We start from the raw sequence: 15,221 nt of genomic DNA, 5'->3' as shown, positions 1-15,221 counted from the left end.
TTACTTTTATTTCTATTTTTATTTTTATTTTTATTTTCGGTTTCGGTTTCATTTTTATTTTAATTTTTATTTTTGTTCTTGTTTTTATTTTATTTTATTTTTTATTATTATTTTTATTTGTACTTTTATTTCTATTTTTATGTCTATTTTTATTTTCATTTTTATTTTATTTTATTTTTTGATATTTTAATTTTTATTGTTGACTTTTCTTTTTATTATTATTATTTTTTTTTATATTTTAAGTTCAATTTTTGTTTTTGTTTTATATTTAATTTTATGTTTGATATTTGGTTTTTATTTTTATTTATAGTTTCCTTTTTATTTTCATTTTCATTTTTGCTTTTACTTTTATTTTATTTTAATTTTTATTATTATTTTTACTTTTACTTTTACTTTTATTTCTATTTTTATTTTCATTTTTATTATTATTTTTTTTTGATATTTTAATTTTTATTGTTCATTTTTTTATTTTTATTTTTGTTTTATATTTAATTTTATGTTTGATTTTTGATTTTTGGTTTTTATTTTTATTTTCAGTTTCATTTTTATTTTAATTTTCATTTTTGTTTTTGTTTTTATTTTATTTTAATTTTTGTTATTATTTTTATTTGTACTTTCTATTTTTATTTTCTTTTTTATTTTATTTTTTTTGATATTTTAATTTTTATTGTTGATTTTTGTTTTTATTATTATTGTTTTTTTAATTTTTATTTTTATTTTTGTTTTATATTTAATTTTATATTTATTGTAATTTGATTTTTGGTTTTTATTTTTATTTTTATTTTCAGTTTCATTTTTATTTTTATTTTATTTTAATTTTTATGATTATTTTTACTTTAACTTTTATTTCTATTTTTATTTTAATTTTTATTTTTTTAATTTTTATTGTTGAGTTTTGTTTTATATTTAATTTTATGTTTATTTTAATTAGATTTTTGGTTTTTATTTTTATTTCCAGTTTCATTATGATTTTAATTTTCATTTTGATTTTATTTTTTGTTCTTATTTTTATTTTTATTTTAGTTTTAATTTTTATATTTACTTCTATTTTTATTTTAATTTTAATTTTAATATAATTTTTCTTTTTTGTTTTATTTTTATGTTCATTTTAATGTTTGTTCTTATTTTTATTTTAGTTGCAATTTTTATGTTAATTTATGTTTTAATTTTAACTTTATTTTTATTTTTTTTTCTTTTTATTTTCAGTTTAATTTTTATATTAATTTTTCTTTTAATTTTAACTTTATTTATTTTTGTATTTTATTTTAATTTTAATTTTTATTTTCTTGATATTTTTATTTTTAATTTGTACTCCTATTTTTATTTTTAATTTAATTTACCTTTTTCGTTTTATTGTCTGCTTCATTTTTTTTGATATTTTTATTTTATTTAACACTCACCTTCCTTATTTATGTCCCATATAATCACTTTGGTGCCCATTTTGCCCAAGCGTTGAGCCAGCAATCGGCCAAGTCCATTACCTCCGCCAGTTATTAGTGCGATATCTGTGTTCAATTCTTTCTCGGGATAACCAAAGGCAATATAGTACAAATCCTAGAAAATTAAAGGAAAATACTTTTATTAATTTAAAATATCGAAAAACTAATAAAATTCAAGTAAGTAATTTTCATAGGTCCATCAAAATCCTAATTATTAAAAAAACATTTGCATGAGTTACAATTTGTGATTGAGGTGGTGAGACGTTCAAACACATTTGATTTGAATATTTCGCTTTGACTACGTCTATGACAAATAAGAATCAAGAACTTTTTAGCCTTCAATAGGGATTTTTTTGTCGGGACAGACTTGCAAGCACAGCACTCAGACAGAATTAAGTCCATTGCACTACACTCGGATTCCCTTTGTACTTTTCTTTAAATCTACTCGACCTCCGAAGACATCTGCGTAGATCTTGTGATGCCAAGGAGCCAAGATGGTCGCTTCTTAACACATCACTGCCAAAGACCTCAAGCCTGATTCGAGCGCAGGCCGGGCAGACGCACAAAAAGTGGTCCGCCGCCTCATCTTCCTCTTCACATGCTGGGCAGAGTACACTGTCCGAGATGCCCACCTTTTCCATGTGCTTTGGCCATAGAAAGTGGCCTGTCATCAGTCCAACCAGCCTCCTACAGTCCCCTCTGCTTAGTGACAGGAGGAACTGCGACAGTCGGTCGGACATGATATGTGGGTTAGAGTAACCCGTTTGCTAACCGTGGCTTTGATGGCTGCAGAAGGGAGTCTCAGAACGGGCTCCGAGCCAAGAAAGTTGACCCATTCTGGCTAAAGAGTCAAAGATCTCGTTACCCGCGATACCCACGTGTCCCGGGACCCATGTTGGCATCAGGCTATTATGTCTACCGACATAGTTCAGCCTGGATTTACAGGACTCGACTACCCTTGAAGTGGTTAGGGAGGGGCTGTCTAAGGCCATGAGCGCAGCTTGGCTGTAGCTGTAGCACATTACATCTGCCTCTCCATCTGTTTCTGGAGAACAGATCTCCGCTCAAAACATAGAAGCGTACATTCCGAGCCGGAACCGTACTCCGTCTTGGAGCCATCCGTGAAAATGCGAAAACAATGATTGCCGGGCTCATTTTCTGAGCTTGACCACAGTTGAGCTTCTGGCAGCACCACACTGTATCTCTTGTCAAGCACGATTCTAGATGGCATGGAGACAAGGGGCATGGCGAGGATCGTTGGACCGAGGTCCATTCCTACTCTCTTGTCCAGTGCCGTACAGGGGCCGTATCAATTACCATTGTGGCCTGCAGATGGTCTCTCCTTGGATGAAAACATCAAGTGGTGTTAGACTAATCAGAGCATCTAATGCAAGGCCTGAAGTAGTCGGAAAAGCTCCTGATGGCCACAGTGCGTTGTAGTCTCGATAAGGTCCTCATGACTCCCACGAGAGGGAGTCTACCCATTCAGGCCACTGATGCATAGGTGATAATAATACGTCTTATCATGGCCGTTATTTTATCTCGATTTTATCTTAGTTTTATATTATCTTATCTTGTCTTACCTTGTCCCATTTTAGATTATCTCATTTTGTATCTGTATTTGAATGTATTTTATCTGATATTATCTTGCCATGTTTTGTATCAATTTTAGCTTAGTTTTATCTTATCTCATCTCACTTTATCTTACCATATCTTCTTTTAACCGATCTTGTTTTATGGTAGTAGCCCGGTGTGATGGATTAAAAAAATCGAATTTTTTTTTACATTTTTCGGAAGAAAAGCATCTTAAAAATATACTATAAAAATTTCATACAGAAATTTTAATTATTTTTAAAGTTATAGCTAAAATAGGAGAGCGCGCTGTAGTGCGTATGAAAGCATGTGACACGCCAGCAGCAGCTGTTGTTGAAACTTTAAACGCATTTTTCTCAAAACCATGTTTTCGAAATTTCGGGGAATCACTGACTCAAAACTATTCAACCGATTTGGCTAAAAATTTAACCCGTTATTCTGGACACACATATCTAGATCCCGGACCTTTAAAACATTTAATTTTTTAATAATAAACTATTTAATTTAAACAATTTATGAAGAAAAAAAATTAGATTTTGAGAACTTTTTTCACAAGTCCGCCATTTCGTTTTTGTTTCTCTATTTTTATGTATATTTCAGGTTCGAGACCTAAAATAAAGTCTACAGAATAATAATCTTTTTAAATTTTTTATTTCAGATGACTTTGGAAGGCTGTGTGTTTCTCCGAACCAACTCATCTTTTTTTTAAGGACTCCACTTTGACGTCAAAAATTTTAAACAAATGAATATAAAATTAACTTTAAAATATTTTCTTTATATACTTCAAAACACCAATAAAAACATGTAAAAACTTTAAGACGATTGCATTTTATTTTCTTTTTAAAAAAGATTCATGAAAAAACGTCGAAATTTCGGTCGTTACACCGGACTACTACCTCAGCTCATCGTAAGTTGTTTTATCTTGCCCAATTCTGTATTTTATTATCTTTCCTATCTTATCTTATATTAATTTATTTGCTCTTACCTGGTCCCATATTTTCTTATTTTATTTTATCTCTAACTTATTTTATTTTATATTCTGTTTTCTTATCTTTTTTTATGTTATTTTCTCTTATCTTATCTTATCAAATTTTATATTATTTTATCCCGAACTTATCTTTTGAAATCTCATTTATCTTAAATTATTTTATTTTTCCCCATATTTTTTACCTCATCTTATCATATCTGGTTTTTTCTATTATTTTATTACCCCGAAAGGACGCGAGGCGCATCTTTAAGCTTAAGTCTATTGAGCAAAACTTTTTAGACAACCCAATATGTAGGTATAGCACGCAACGTCAGGCACGCGCTGTTTAGCATTTGAATTACAGGAAATACACTAAATAATGAACGATTACAAGCCTTTACAACATACAAGGAAAATAATACAAATAAATGCATTGCTTTGTATTATCTAACTATTCTCTAGTTGGCTAAAACTTAGTTGTGTACGACTAAAACCTACATTTATCGATTTGCTTCATGGCATATTGAGCGCAAATCACATAGATTGTGTCACGAATCATTTGCATGGCTCATATCAGAGTACATTCATACATATGCACCCACACACACACACACACATACATATGCATTTGAAAATAAATAGAAAAATATGGCATTTCATCAAGCATAACAACGCATTTACATAAGCCGAAGGCTGTGCTTGGAAAGAGAGAGCGGCGTAGAGACAAAAACGAAATGCCACTGGAACATCTTTGATGAGCCAATAAACTATCGCGCTGCGCAAAGCGTCGTGACCTTGAGCCGTGGCAAATACACGCAAGCAGCGGCAACGAGTTGAACTACTTTTTGGATGGGTAATATTTACGAAGTTTTTACACAATGAAACTCAAATTATGATATGTGTAATTTTGTTGTAACTAAGTTTGGTTGTTTCTTTATTTTTTTTTTGTATTTTTTTGCTCTCATCACCGAGTTAACCATTCATGACAAATGCGTGTCAACGTTCACTTTGTGTCAGCAGTAAGCCAGTTAACTGTATATTTGTGTATGTATTTATTAGTGCTTATGTTTGCTCCATACATATGTATGTGCGCATACTTATGCATTCGTGCAGCCGATTTGTCCTCTTCATGTCGCAGCTGTCAGCCTTAGCCGGCAAGGCATTTCTTTTGATGAAAACCATTTGACATTTATTTTACTGTCTTTCGCTGGCCACCGGCGGCGTTCAACAAGCACGCTTCAACTTAAGCTTCCGCTGCTGTTTACCAAAGCGTGAACGGTTTTTTGTAGGTGCAGGAAAAGTAAAATACGAAACAATGAAATACCAAATAAACGCTAGCCTGTGCTTTGCTTTAGTTTTGATGGTAACTTATTGTGCATATGTATGTGTGTGTATGTATGTATGTATGCATGTAAACTATGTTCGTAAAAAGAGTAATTTAAAGCTGATGCGGTAATACAAAGTAATTTAAAGAGTGCAAACAAGTAGAAAAATATTCAAACCAAGTAATATTTTCACTCATACACCACTTACATGTATGTGCATTTACATACGTACATACATATATGTACATATGTAAGCCAGACTATGTCACGTTTCATGCGTTGTGGCCGCCTTATGTATTATTCATTATTAATCTGAAAATAATTGTTTTTGCTATTTTGACAGTAGCGCGATGTACTTTGCATCGTAGCAGCAGCCGTATCATTAAAACTGATGAATGTTGTAGCACATGTGTAACGGGTGTTTTCTTTCTACGACACTTCAATATACTTCAATAAGGATATCTAACAAACCAGTGACGTTGCTAACGATACAAGTTTTTTAAATACTTTTTATTTGAAACCAATTAAGTTATAAAAATGAATTAAAAAATCTGGCAACCTCGCTGAAAAATGTGTGTGCCTTAAAATACTTCCAACACCTTTCATTTGTTGCCCATAAAAATATTTTTCCTATTTAAGTATTCTTTTTTTTTATGTGGCAATCATATCAAGAAATATGTTCGTATTAATACTTTCTAAACAAACAGTATTTTGATACAAATATTGCTCGTCTATCGTATATGTGTGTTATATAGCCACAATATGTGATTTATTAGAGTTTTTCAAAAAGGGGGCAGCCCCATTTTAAATCTCTGGTTTAAAGTTCGTTAAAAATATTCTGAAATTGCGTTTGATACACAGTTTGAAATATTGTAGCTAACTTAAAATATTTAGTTCACTCAAGCTTTCCCAAAGATGGTAACCCTATGTGTGAATCAAATTTTCCAAATTATTTTGCGCTTAAGTGACTATCATATGTTTTCCGTTTTGTAATTTTTCGATAACTTACATAATTCAACCACTTAAATTTTCACACAGGTGGCAACCCTACGTATAAATATCTCTGGATTAAATTGTGCTGAAAAACTTTCATTTAAATATCCATGCCGTAATACTTTATCTAACTTACATATTTCATTCACTTCAATTTTGTATGTAGATAGGTGGCACCCCTATGTATGCACATATAATTGTATTTAGCTGTATACCATTTTTTTAAAAAACATTCACTTGGTACCCATATTTTAATATTTTAACTAACTTACAAACTTAATTTTCTTAACATTTCGCAAATATGGCAACCCTGCGGTTAAAAAAATTTTGCCAAATTCTTTTGCATTTAAAAAGCTTTCATTGGTAACTAGTTTGGCCATTTTTGGCTAACTTACATATTTATATCACTTAAATTTTCTGACAGGTGGCAACTCTACGTATAAATAAATATCTTTGGATTAAATTGCGCTGAAAAACTTTTATTTAAATACCCCTACTTATATATTTTAGCTTACTTATACATTTTATTCACTTAATTTGTTTATGTAGATAGGTGGCACCACGCGTATAACTATATTTAGCTGTCATAGTTGCTTTAAAAATCGTCCACTTGTCGCCCATATTATAATATTTTAGCTAACTGAAATATTTGATTCACTACAGTTTTCGCAAATATGGTAACCCTACGTGTAAATCAACTTCTCCTGATTATTTTACGTTAAAAAAAACTTTCATCTATTACCCGTGTGGTAATTTCTGGCTAACTTACATAATGAGTTCACTTCAGTTTTCATTTAGGTGGCAATACTACTTACCTATAAATAAATATCTTTGAACGAAATTGCGCTTAAATGACTTTCGTCTCATAACCATTTTGTAATATTTGAGCTAACTTACGTATTTATTTCATTCAAATACAGTTGTTAAACAGGTGGTAGCTTCATTAAAAAATATGTCTATATTAAAGCTTTTTCAAACTCCTTTCATTTGATACCAGTATTGTAATATAAATCATTTTCGAAATTCACGTACTGAGTGTGAAAGCTACAGAGTACTTCACCCACATTTAAACAGGTAATGCGCAATAATATAAATGGAGTGTTTCGCTCTTATGAGTAATAATTCATGCAATACGAGCTCTTCTGTGCGTACTGAAGAAACCAATACTGCTTGCTTTACTGCCGAAGTGAATGTGATGAAGGATCAAAATTTGCCAAAGGCGCCGGCATCTCTCAATAACTCTATCTCTACTCTACCAGTATGTGGAAGTATTTTGAAGAAATATCGGGGCCAATATCCAGCAGAAACTAAAGCTTTTGTATTATCGTTTACATTGAATGCTCAGCGAATGGATTGCAAATCGACTTGAAGTTACATCTGACTGTTACTAGGAAATATCTAGCGATGAGGTTGATTTTTGGCCTCACATGTATGTGAATTAAAAAATTTCCTGATTTGGCTGATAAAGTTAAACTATTAGGCTTTTCGTAAATTTTTTCATGTTATACCTCAAAAATGAAAGTTGGATATTTCCAACAACACCCATTACATTATATATTATATATAACTGAACGATCGTACTGTGAAACCGAGTAAACAGATAAAATATTATTCCAAAATTAAATCGCGTGTCGCTTTTGTCACTAATCACAGGAAGTTGCTGTCGTCTTTATATTTAAATCATACATTTATGTCATTAGCTATGTATGTATGTAACAAATTTCTGCACATAAATGACAGGGTTCGCAACATCTAAATGAGAAAAATGATGAAACGAAAAGTGTATGTACATAAATTCAATCACAGAAGTGGCCTCATTATAATAAATTTCGCCATGCAACATAAATTGCGTGAGTGTAATTGGAGTACATATAATATATATCTATACAAGTACGAGTGTTATGCAAAATTATTGTAAGATCAGTCACGCACTCGTTTCCCAAAATTTTAGTGTATGAAGCAATAAATTAGTGGTGTGCTAATTGAAGGGACTCTGTGTGTCATTTCCGCCATTTCGAATGTATTAAAATTTTGCATACAAGTAGTTGCTTTGTGGTATTAGTGTCACAAATACACAGTGTTGTTTTTATGGTATTCGTCAAAATGGAGTACTTAAAACAAACAGAGTAAGGGTTTTTAATTTCACTTTATTTGGTAGGCAGCATCAAAATGTAATTATGCGATACCAATCGGGAATAATTATTGAAGACTGTCCTTAAATTTTGAGAAATTGCGGCCCACGGAACAGTGTTTTTCATAGAAAAGCAATAGTAAAGTGGAGTAGGGGCACTGTGTGGAGGTGAATATTTAATATGGTGAGCTGAAAGTGAGTTGCACACTTTTCTGCTTTCAATGCTTTGTTCCACCTCTATAAAGAAGAAACAAAAAAAAAAAACAAACACTCTTATATAACCTGCGAACTGCAGATGGTTTTTGCAAGTAACTTTGCGTAACACCTTGCGTATCTTCCCAACTAAGGGGTTTTTCAATAAGAGCGGGTAGATGTTGAAATGGAATAAAATGGCGTTTGCTGTGTGGCACGTAGCGCCGTCCTGCTGGAACCACATGTCGTCTAGGTCCATATGGTTCAATATGGGCCATAAGAAATTGGAAGAGCCACCACGTCTACCGAAAAATGGGCGCAATGCGCGCAACGTTTGCGTTAATGAACACTCATTTTGATAATAAAGTTTTATCATTTGAACGTGCTGTTCAATCGTGTAACTTGCCATGATGATTTGGCATAAACAACTGAATAATAAACAAAAGATTTGACAGATATCACCAAAACAAAATGGCTGCCACAGGGCGCCAAAATCGACCCGCGCCAATTGAAAACCCCTTTATAAACTGCCAATGTGTAATGAAATAGCAAAACAAGTAGACAAAGAACATGCAAGAGGAATGCTGAAACTCATTTCTAATCGCTACAATGGGTATAATGTCTGTCAGTTGAATGCGCGAAGTTTGAATGCTGAAAAAATTGACTATCTAAATTTTGTTTTTGATAATTTGAACATTGACTTAATATGTATTACAGAGACATGGTTTAAAGAGTATATTAATAATAATGTATATTCTCTGTACGACTGCACTATTTTTAGATGTGATAGGACTACGAAGACGCGAGGAAGTGGCATTGCTTTATATTTTACAAATAATTTTAAATGGAAAGAGATCTGCAGATCAGATCATTTTCAAGAAGGCGAATACATTTTTGTTGAATTTTATGATAATAATACCAAATGTCTTGTTGCATGCATTTACAACCCTAGCAATAGAAATGACCTCTCAGTGATATTTGATAAATTAGCGGAATTCCACATCTGCTATATATATATTTGTGTGTATACATATTATTGTGTGTGGTGATTTAAATGTAGACCTTATTTGTGATAATTTTTCTTCCAGGAGTTTGATAGATAGTTTCCAATCATTAGGAATTTACTTAATCAATGAATATGCTACTCGCTTTCCCACTGCAAACCAAGTCTTTTGGATGTATTTTGCGTCAGTGACAGAGATTACGTCAGTCATATTGATCAGCTTCCTATGGCTGGAGTTTCTAACCACGAGTTGATATTCTTATCTTACAACATCCAGTTCAACAGACACCACCAAGTAAAGGAGTTATTTTTTAGAGACTTTAAGCTTATTCACCATGATCTCTTAAATAAGGAGGCTGCCGAGCTTAATTGGAATATGTGTCGGTTATTCACAACAGTGGATGAAAAACTGCAACATTTCAATGCTTTAGTCAGCCATTTATTTGATAGGTTTGTTCCGTTGCGTAAAGTTAAAGTCCATGGAAACAGGAAACTATGGTTTACAAGTGAGATATTGTTTTTAATTAGAGAGCGTAATAAAGCCTAAAATAAATGGAAAAATAATAGAAACACTCACTTGTGGCAAAAATATCGTGTAGCAAGAAATAAAATAACTGCAATCACTAGAGATGCCAAAAGGGTATATCTACAATGGAAGCTCAATGATAGTTTACCTCCGAAAGTCCTATGGAAAAATCTTAAAACCTTAGGTGTCTCAGAAGAGGATAACCCCAGTGCAGTTTGGACCCAGAAATCTTAAATACTCACTTTCTAGCATCTTACAGGGCTCCACTCGACATACCTGTAAAAGTTCATCTACGAGAGCGTACTTAAGACGGTGAGTTTGAATATGCGTCTGCAACAGAGATGGATTTGATACAGTGTGTACATACTGTCAAATCTTATGCTATAGGAACCGACGGCATTTGTCTTAGTTGCTCCACAGCTATGCTTAAAATTTTTGAAGATGTTCGCTCTGCTTATGATAAAAACTACCTAACAGTGCTAGTACTACTCGATTTTTCAAAAGCATTTGACACTATTGATCACAACATTTTACTGCAAAAATTGTGCTATCACTATAAGTTTGAAGCGTTTTCTCTGCAACTAATAAAAAGTTACCTTTCGAATCGGCTCCAACAAGTTAAGTGTGGTGATAACTACTCAAGCCTAAAACCAATTACGTCAGGTGTGCTACAGGGCTCTATTTCAGGTCCAATTTTATTTTGCATTTTTATTAATGACATTGTTGAGTGTTGCCAAAATTTGTCAGTTCATCTCTATGCTGATGACACCCAGATCTACCTATCAAGGCCAATAGGTTTTATTGAGGATTTGATAGCAAGGCTTTATGAAGACCTCACTCGTATTTCTAACTGGTCCAAATCTAACAACTTGAAATTAAATGAGTCAAAGACGAAGGCGATTGCTATTTCTCATTCAAAGTATGACCTTAGCTCTTTGCCGCCAATATTACTTAATGAAGTATATATTAACTTTGATGGCATAGTAACAAACCTGGGTTTCAGAATAAATTCAAGATTATCATGGGTTGACCATGTAAACTTTTGTTGTAAACAAGGTATATAATATTCTTAGAAAGCTATATTGTACTGCCTACATACTGCCACGGCAAACTAAATTAAAACTTGTTAGATCACTCATTGTTCCTCATGTATCATAGGCTGAATTAGTATATTGAAGGCTTGATAATAATTCGAAACGTAAATTGCAAATCGCTTTAAATAATGCAGCGCGTTTCGTTTTTGAAAAAAGGAAATATGACCATATATCTATCTACTCAAAACAGATTCTCGATCATAACCTCGACTCGTATCTCAAAATACGCTCTCTTTTGTTCCTGCATAAATTAATATACACACACAAACCATTTTACCTGTATAAAAACATTAAACAATGCCAGTGCACCCGAACGTTGAATCTGATTGTTCCTACCTACACTTACTTATCAGAACGCATGTTCTTTGTTAATGCCATAAAACAATGGAATTCTATACCAACTACAATAAAGCTTATAAAACAAGCAAGGTGTTTAAAACTGCAGTTTCTAACTACTTCTAACCTCCCATTCCCACCATCTTTCTCTTTTTCTCACTTAGTATTCTAAGCTTTAGTCTATAAGTTTAATAGTTAAAATAGTTTTAAAATTTAAGTAGCATTTTTATGTATACCATCCTCGTATTCTAGAATTATAAGAAGATGTATTACCACAAGACTTTGTCTTACTATGTACTAAACAAATCAAATAAATTGAATTGAATTGAAATGTATTTGGATGTTTTTCAATATCTGTAGGCGACTACACCATTTTTTGCCCACAGTGAGCAACGCACGCCACATCAAACGAGTGGTAGTCACGCGCGAACTTATGCGACTGCGGGTTTTGGAATTTTCCATGGTTAAATTTTGCCTATGTCATGCGGAAATATCATATATCAAATAGTCAAAAAAAAAAAGAAAATATAATACAATATTAATAGAATATTTTTATAAACATTTTTTATTATATACACCATGTAATCAGATTACCATAAGTCTGCTTCAAATACTGCAATGTCATAATTTTTAACAATAATTAGCGCTCGATGTCAAACTCGAAAGAAAAGCGGCAATCATTACGAGTGTTACTTTATCTTAAATATCATACATACACACAAGTATACTATACCGTATGTTTGTTTATTAATGTGGTGTTATTGAGTCACGCTTCAAAATCGCTTGAGTGCGCTCAATTGAAAATGCACGGGCACGCGCCGCAGCCACTGGTTTAATAGCAGGTATGACAGCTACATTTAAATTTCTATTTATATAAATCAATCGGTGGTGCTATGTTTGAGGGTGGCATAACGTCTGGTGTTACGAGGGATGTTGGTTCGACCCCTATCTTCAGCCTTGTCACTTCAAATAGGGTGAGGTAGGCGAAGGCAAATTTACGAGTGCATTTCTATCATGAGAAAGTTTTTCATACAAATAAATCTGCCATTCAGAGATGGCGTAAAACTGTTCAGTTTAGTATTTGCAGGCAAAAATAAGAAGAAATTATTAGGGTGGTTCACAAAAGTACAGTACGAAGTACTGATTAAGAGGGGCCTCTTATCAGTCGGCTTCAAAAAAGGTATTTTTTCTCAATTTTTTCGAGGCAAAAAAAGCGACAAAACATGCAGTAAAGACATTTTTATTATCACATACATACGGTGGTTTGAGAAAAGGCGAAGTACTGAAAATAAATTAAAAAAAACCTGGCATACCTGGCAATTTTCAAATTTGTCGGGACCGCACTCTTAACGAATATATATTACTTATATACTAGGGAGGCTCACAAAAAATCGAAGTGGTGAAAATAAATAAGACGAAATAACTTGGCCTATAACTGCTGAAAGTGTAGGCGTCAAACTTTTATTATTATAACATGTATACTAGGGTGGTCAAAAACAAAACCAAAGTACAAAAAATAGAAAAGAAAAAAAAATTGGTTATACAAGGTGCCACACTCTTATGATTATGACTGTACACCAGATTGATTAAATAAAAATAAATTCGAAGCACAAAAAATAAAAACAAAAAAAAATATATTTATACAAATACATATACATACATACGTATTTTTAGAAGATAATATCCACACTTTGTTACTTTTAGGCTTATTTTGCGTTTTCTTTCAATAATACCTTATTAAGATTTCACAACCGGATAGTTAGAAAAAAATGGAATTTTGGAATGAATGGAATTAAAAAAAAAATTGGCGCGTACACTTCTGTTGGCCGAACTTTTCCTCCCTCTTCGTCCATAAATCGACGATAAAATAAGCAAGCCTAGGAGAAAACATGAAGGGTCTTATAGAGGGTTTTCCAATAACAGATGGTACAGGTGGATGGATTGCGCTATCGAGAGATGATTAACGATTTTTTATGGCCGGCATTGGATGGTATTGATCTGGATAACGTTTATTTTCAACAAGACGGCGCTACGTGCCACACAAGCAACGAAACCATTGATCTTTTACGGGAAAAGTTGCGGACCTCTCGAAGAGGTGATCACAATTGGCCACCGAGATCTTGTGGTTTAACACCTAGTGACTTTTTTCTTTGGGGCCACGCAAAAGAGAAGGTCTACGCCAACAGCCCAGGGTCGATTCAAGACCTCAAAGATGGAGTTGTGCGGCTATCGAGGACATAGGGCAGCCACTTTGCAATTCGGTTATGGAAAATTTCATGAAACGATTATTCCCCCGTAAGGGTGGTTGTGCTGGTCATTTTCCTGATGTTATTTTCCTCTATCAACGGCATACCTTCCTCTTTATAATGAAATAAACATCCGATCATATATATAATTGGCGCGTATACCCTTTTTAGGTGCTTAGCCGAGCTCCTCCTCATATTTGTGGCGTACGTCCTGCTGTTATTTCTCAAATGGAGGGACCTACAGTTTCAAGCCGACTCCGAACGGCAAATATTTTTATGAGGAGCTTTTTCATGGTGGAAATACACTCGGAGGTTCGCCATTGCCTGCCGAAGGGCGACCGCTTTTAGAAAAATGTTTATTAGACAAATGTTTAATTTTGGTGTTTCACCAAGATTCGAACCCACGTTCCCTCTGTGAATTCCGAATGGTAGTCACGCACCAACCCATTCGGCTACGGCAGTCCCCGATTATTAACCGATTATTTATATTAAAAAATAGCATTTTTCTTGAAAATCAAAATAACACCTCTTATTGGAAAACCTTTTAGTTATAATTGTCCTCATGCTAAATGGCTTGAAGTACTTTTCTGACTGATCTTCAACTCCTGAGCACTGGAATAAGAGCTCACATACCCATCCGACTCGAGGACTTTTAAGATTTTATCGACATCTTTGACTATTGATCTACCGAAGCACGTCTCATCACCAACGTCCATATTATCGTCAAGCGATCGTTGGAATCGCCACTTTACTATTGTAGAGCCAATCAGTCCTCAAAGCCTTAAATAGCTTGACGTTTAATTCAAAAATCCTTACGGAGTGTAACAATTCCCTCAACAAACTTGCGACTCATAATCAGGTCTCCCTGATTCGGTTACCAGGACATGAGGCATACGAGAAGGCAGACTTTTGCGCCAAAAAACGGGTGGAAGGGCCATTTACGGAATCAACCCCATTTTTCAGTTTAAACAAAAACAATCTAAAACAGGTACTAATGGAAAAAAATGGATCCAAATAAAAACCAAGGAGTACTGGAACGACACAAATGACCTTAATCATGTTAAAAATCTGCTCTAACCATGGATAAAAAGTGCCCTGGAGTACTCTGTGTTGCTTTCAAGTTGTTTTTGCATTGATCTTTTTTCAAAATGTTTTAAGTTATTTTATAAGTTATGATCACGCTAGAGAATTATTATTGCTTGAATCATTTTAAATAAAAAACTATATTTAAAACAAATTTTTTTCAATATTTATTATCTGGTAGGAGAGCTTCGGAAATAATATTAGGGCAATTTCATTTTTAAGTTAAGTTGTTGAAAAATAAAGTATATCTAAATCTCGGGCCTGGTATTCACGGTATTCGAGATAACAATGAC

General features: G+C 33.1%; 1 protein-coding gene across 2 annotated transcripts in view; it reads right to left on the bottom strand.

Annotated features, from left to right (window-relative positions):
• LOC129248034 (estradiol 17-beta-dehydrogenase 11) overlaps nt 1–15,221 on the bottom strand; it is a 74,073-nt gene that overhangs the window by 15,353 nt on the left and 43,499 nt on the right. For both annotated transcript variants that reach the window (XM_054887442.1, XM_054887443.1), the window contains one exon: nt 1,401–1,554. In XM_054887442.1, the coding sequence (XP_054743417.1) occupies nt 1,401–1,554 (154 nt within the window). The remainder of the gene's footprint in view (nt 1–1,400; nt 1,555–15,221) is intronic.

The sequence above is a fragment of the Anastrepha obliqua genome, chromosome 5, assembly GCF_027943255.1.
Source record: "Anastrepha obliqua isolate idAnaObli1 chromosome 5, idAnaObli1_1.0, whole genome shotgun sequence".
Classification (NCBI taxonomy): Eukaryota; Metazoa; Arthropoda; class Insecta; order Diptera; family Tephritidae; genus Anastrepha; species Anastrepha obliqua.
Note: the sequence above shows the minus strand (reverse complement) of the source record. Positions and strands in the feature narration are given on the sequence as shown.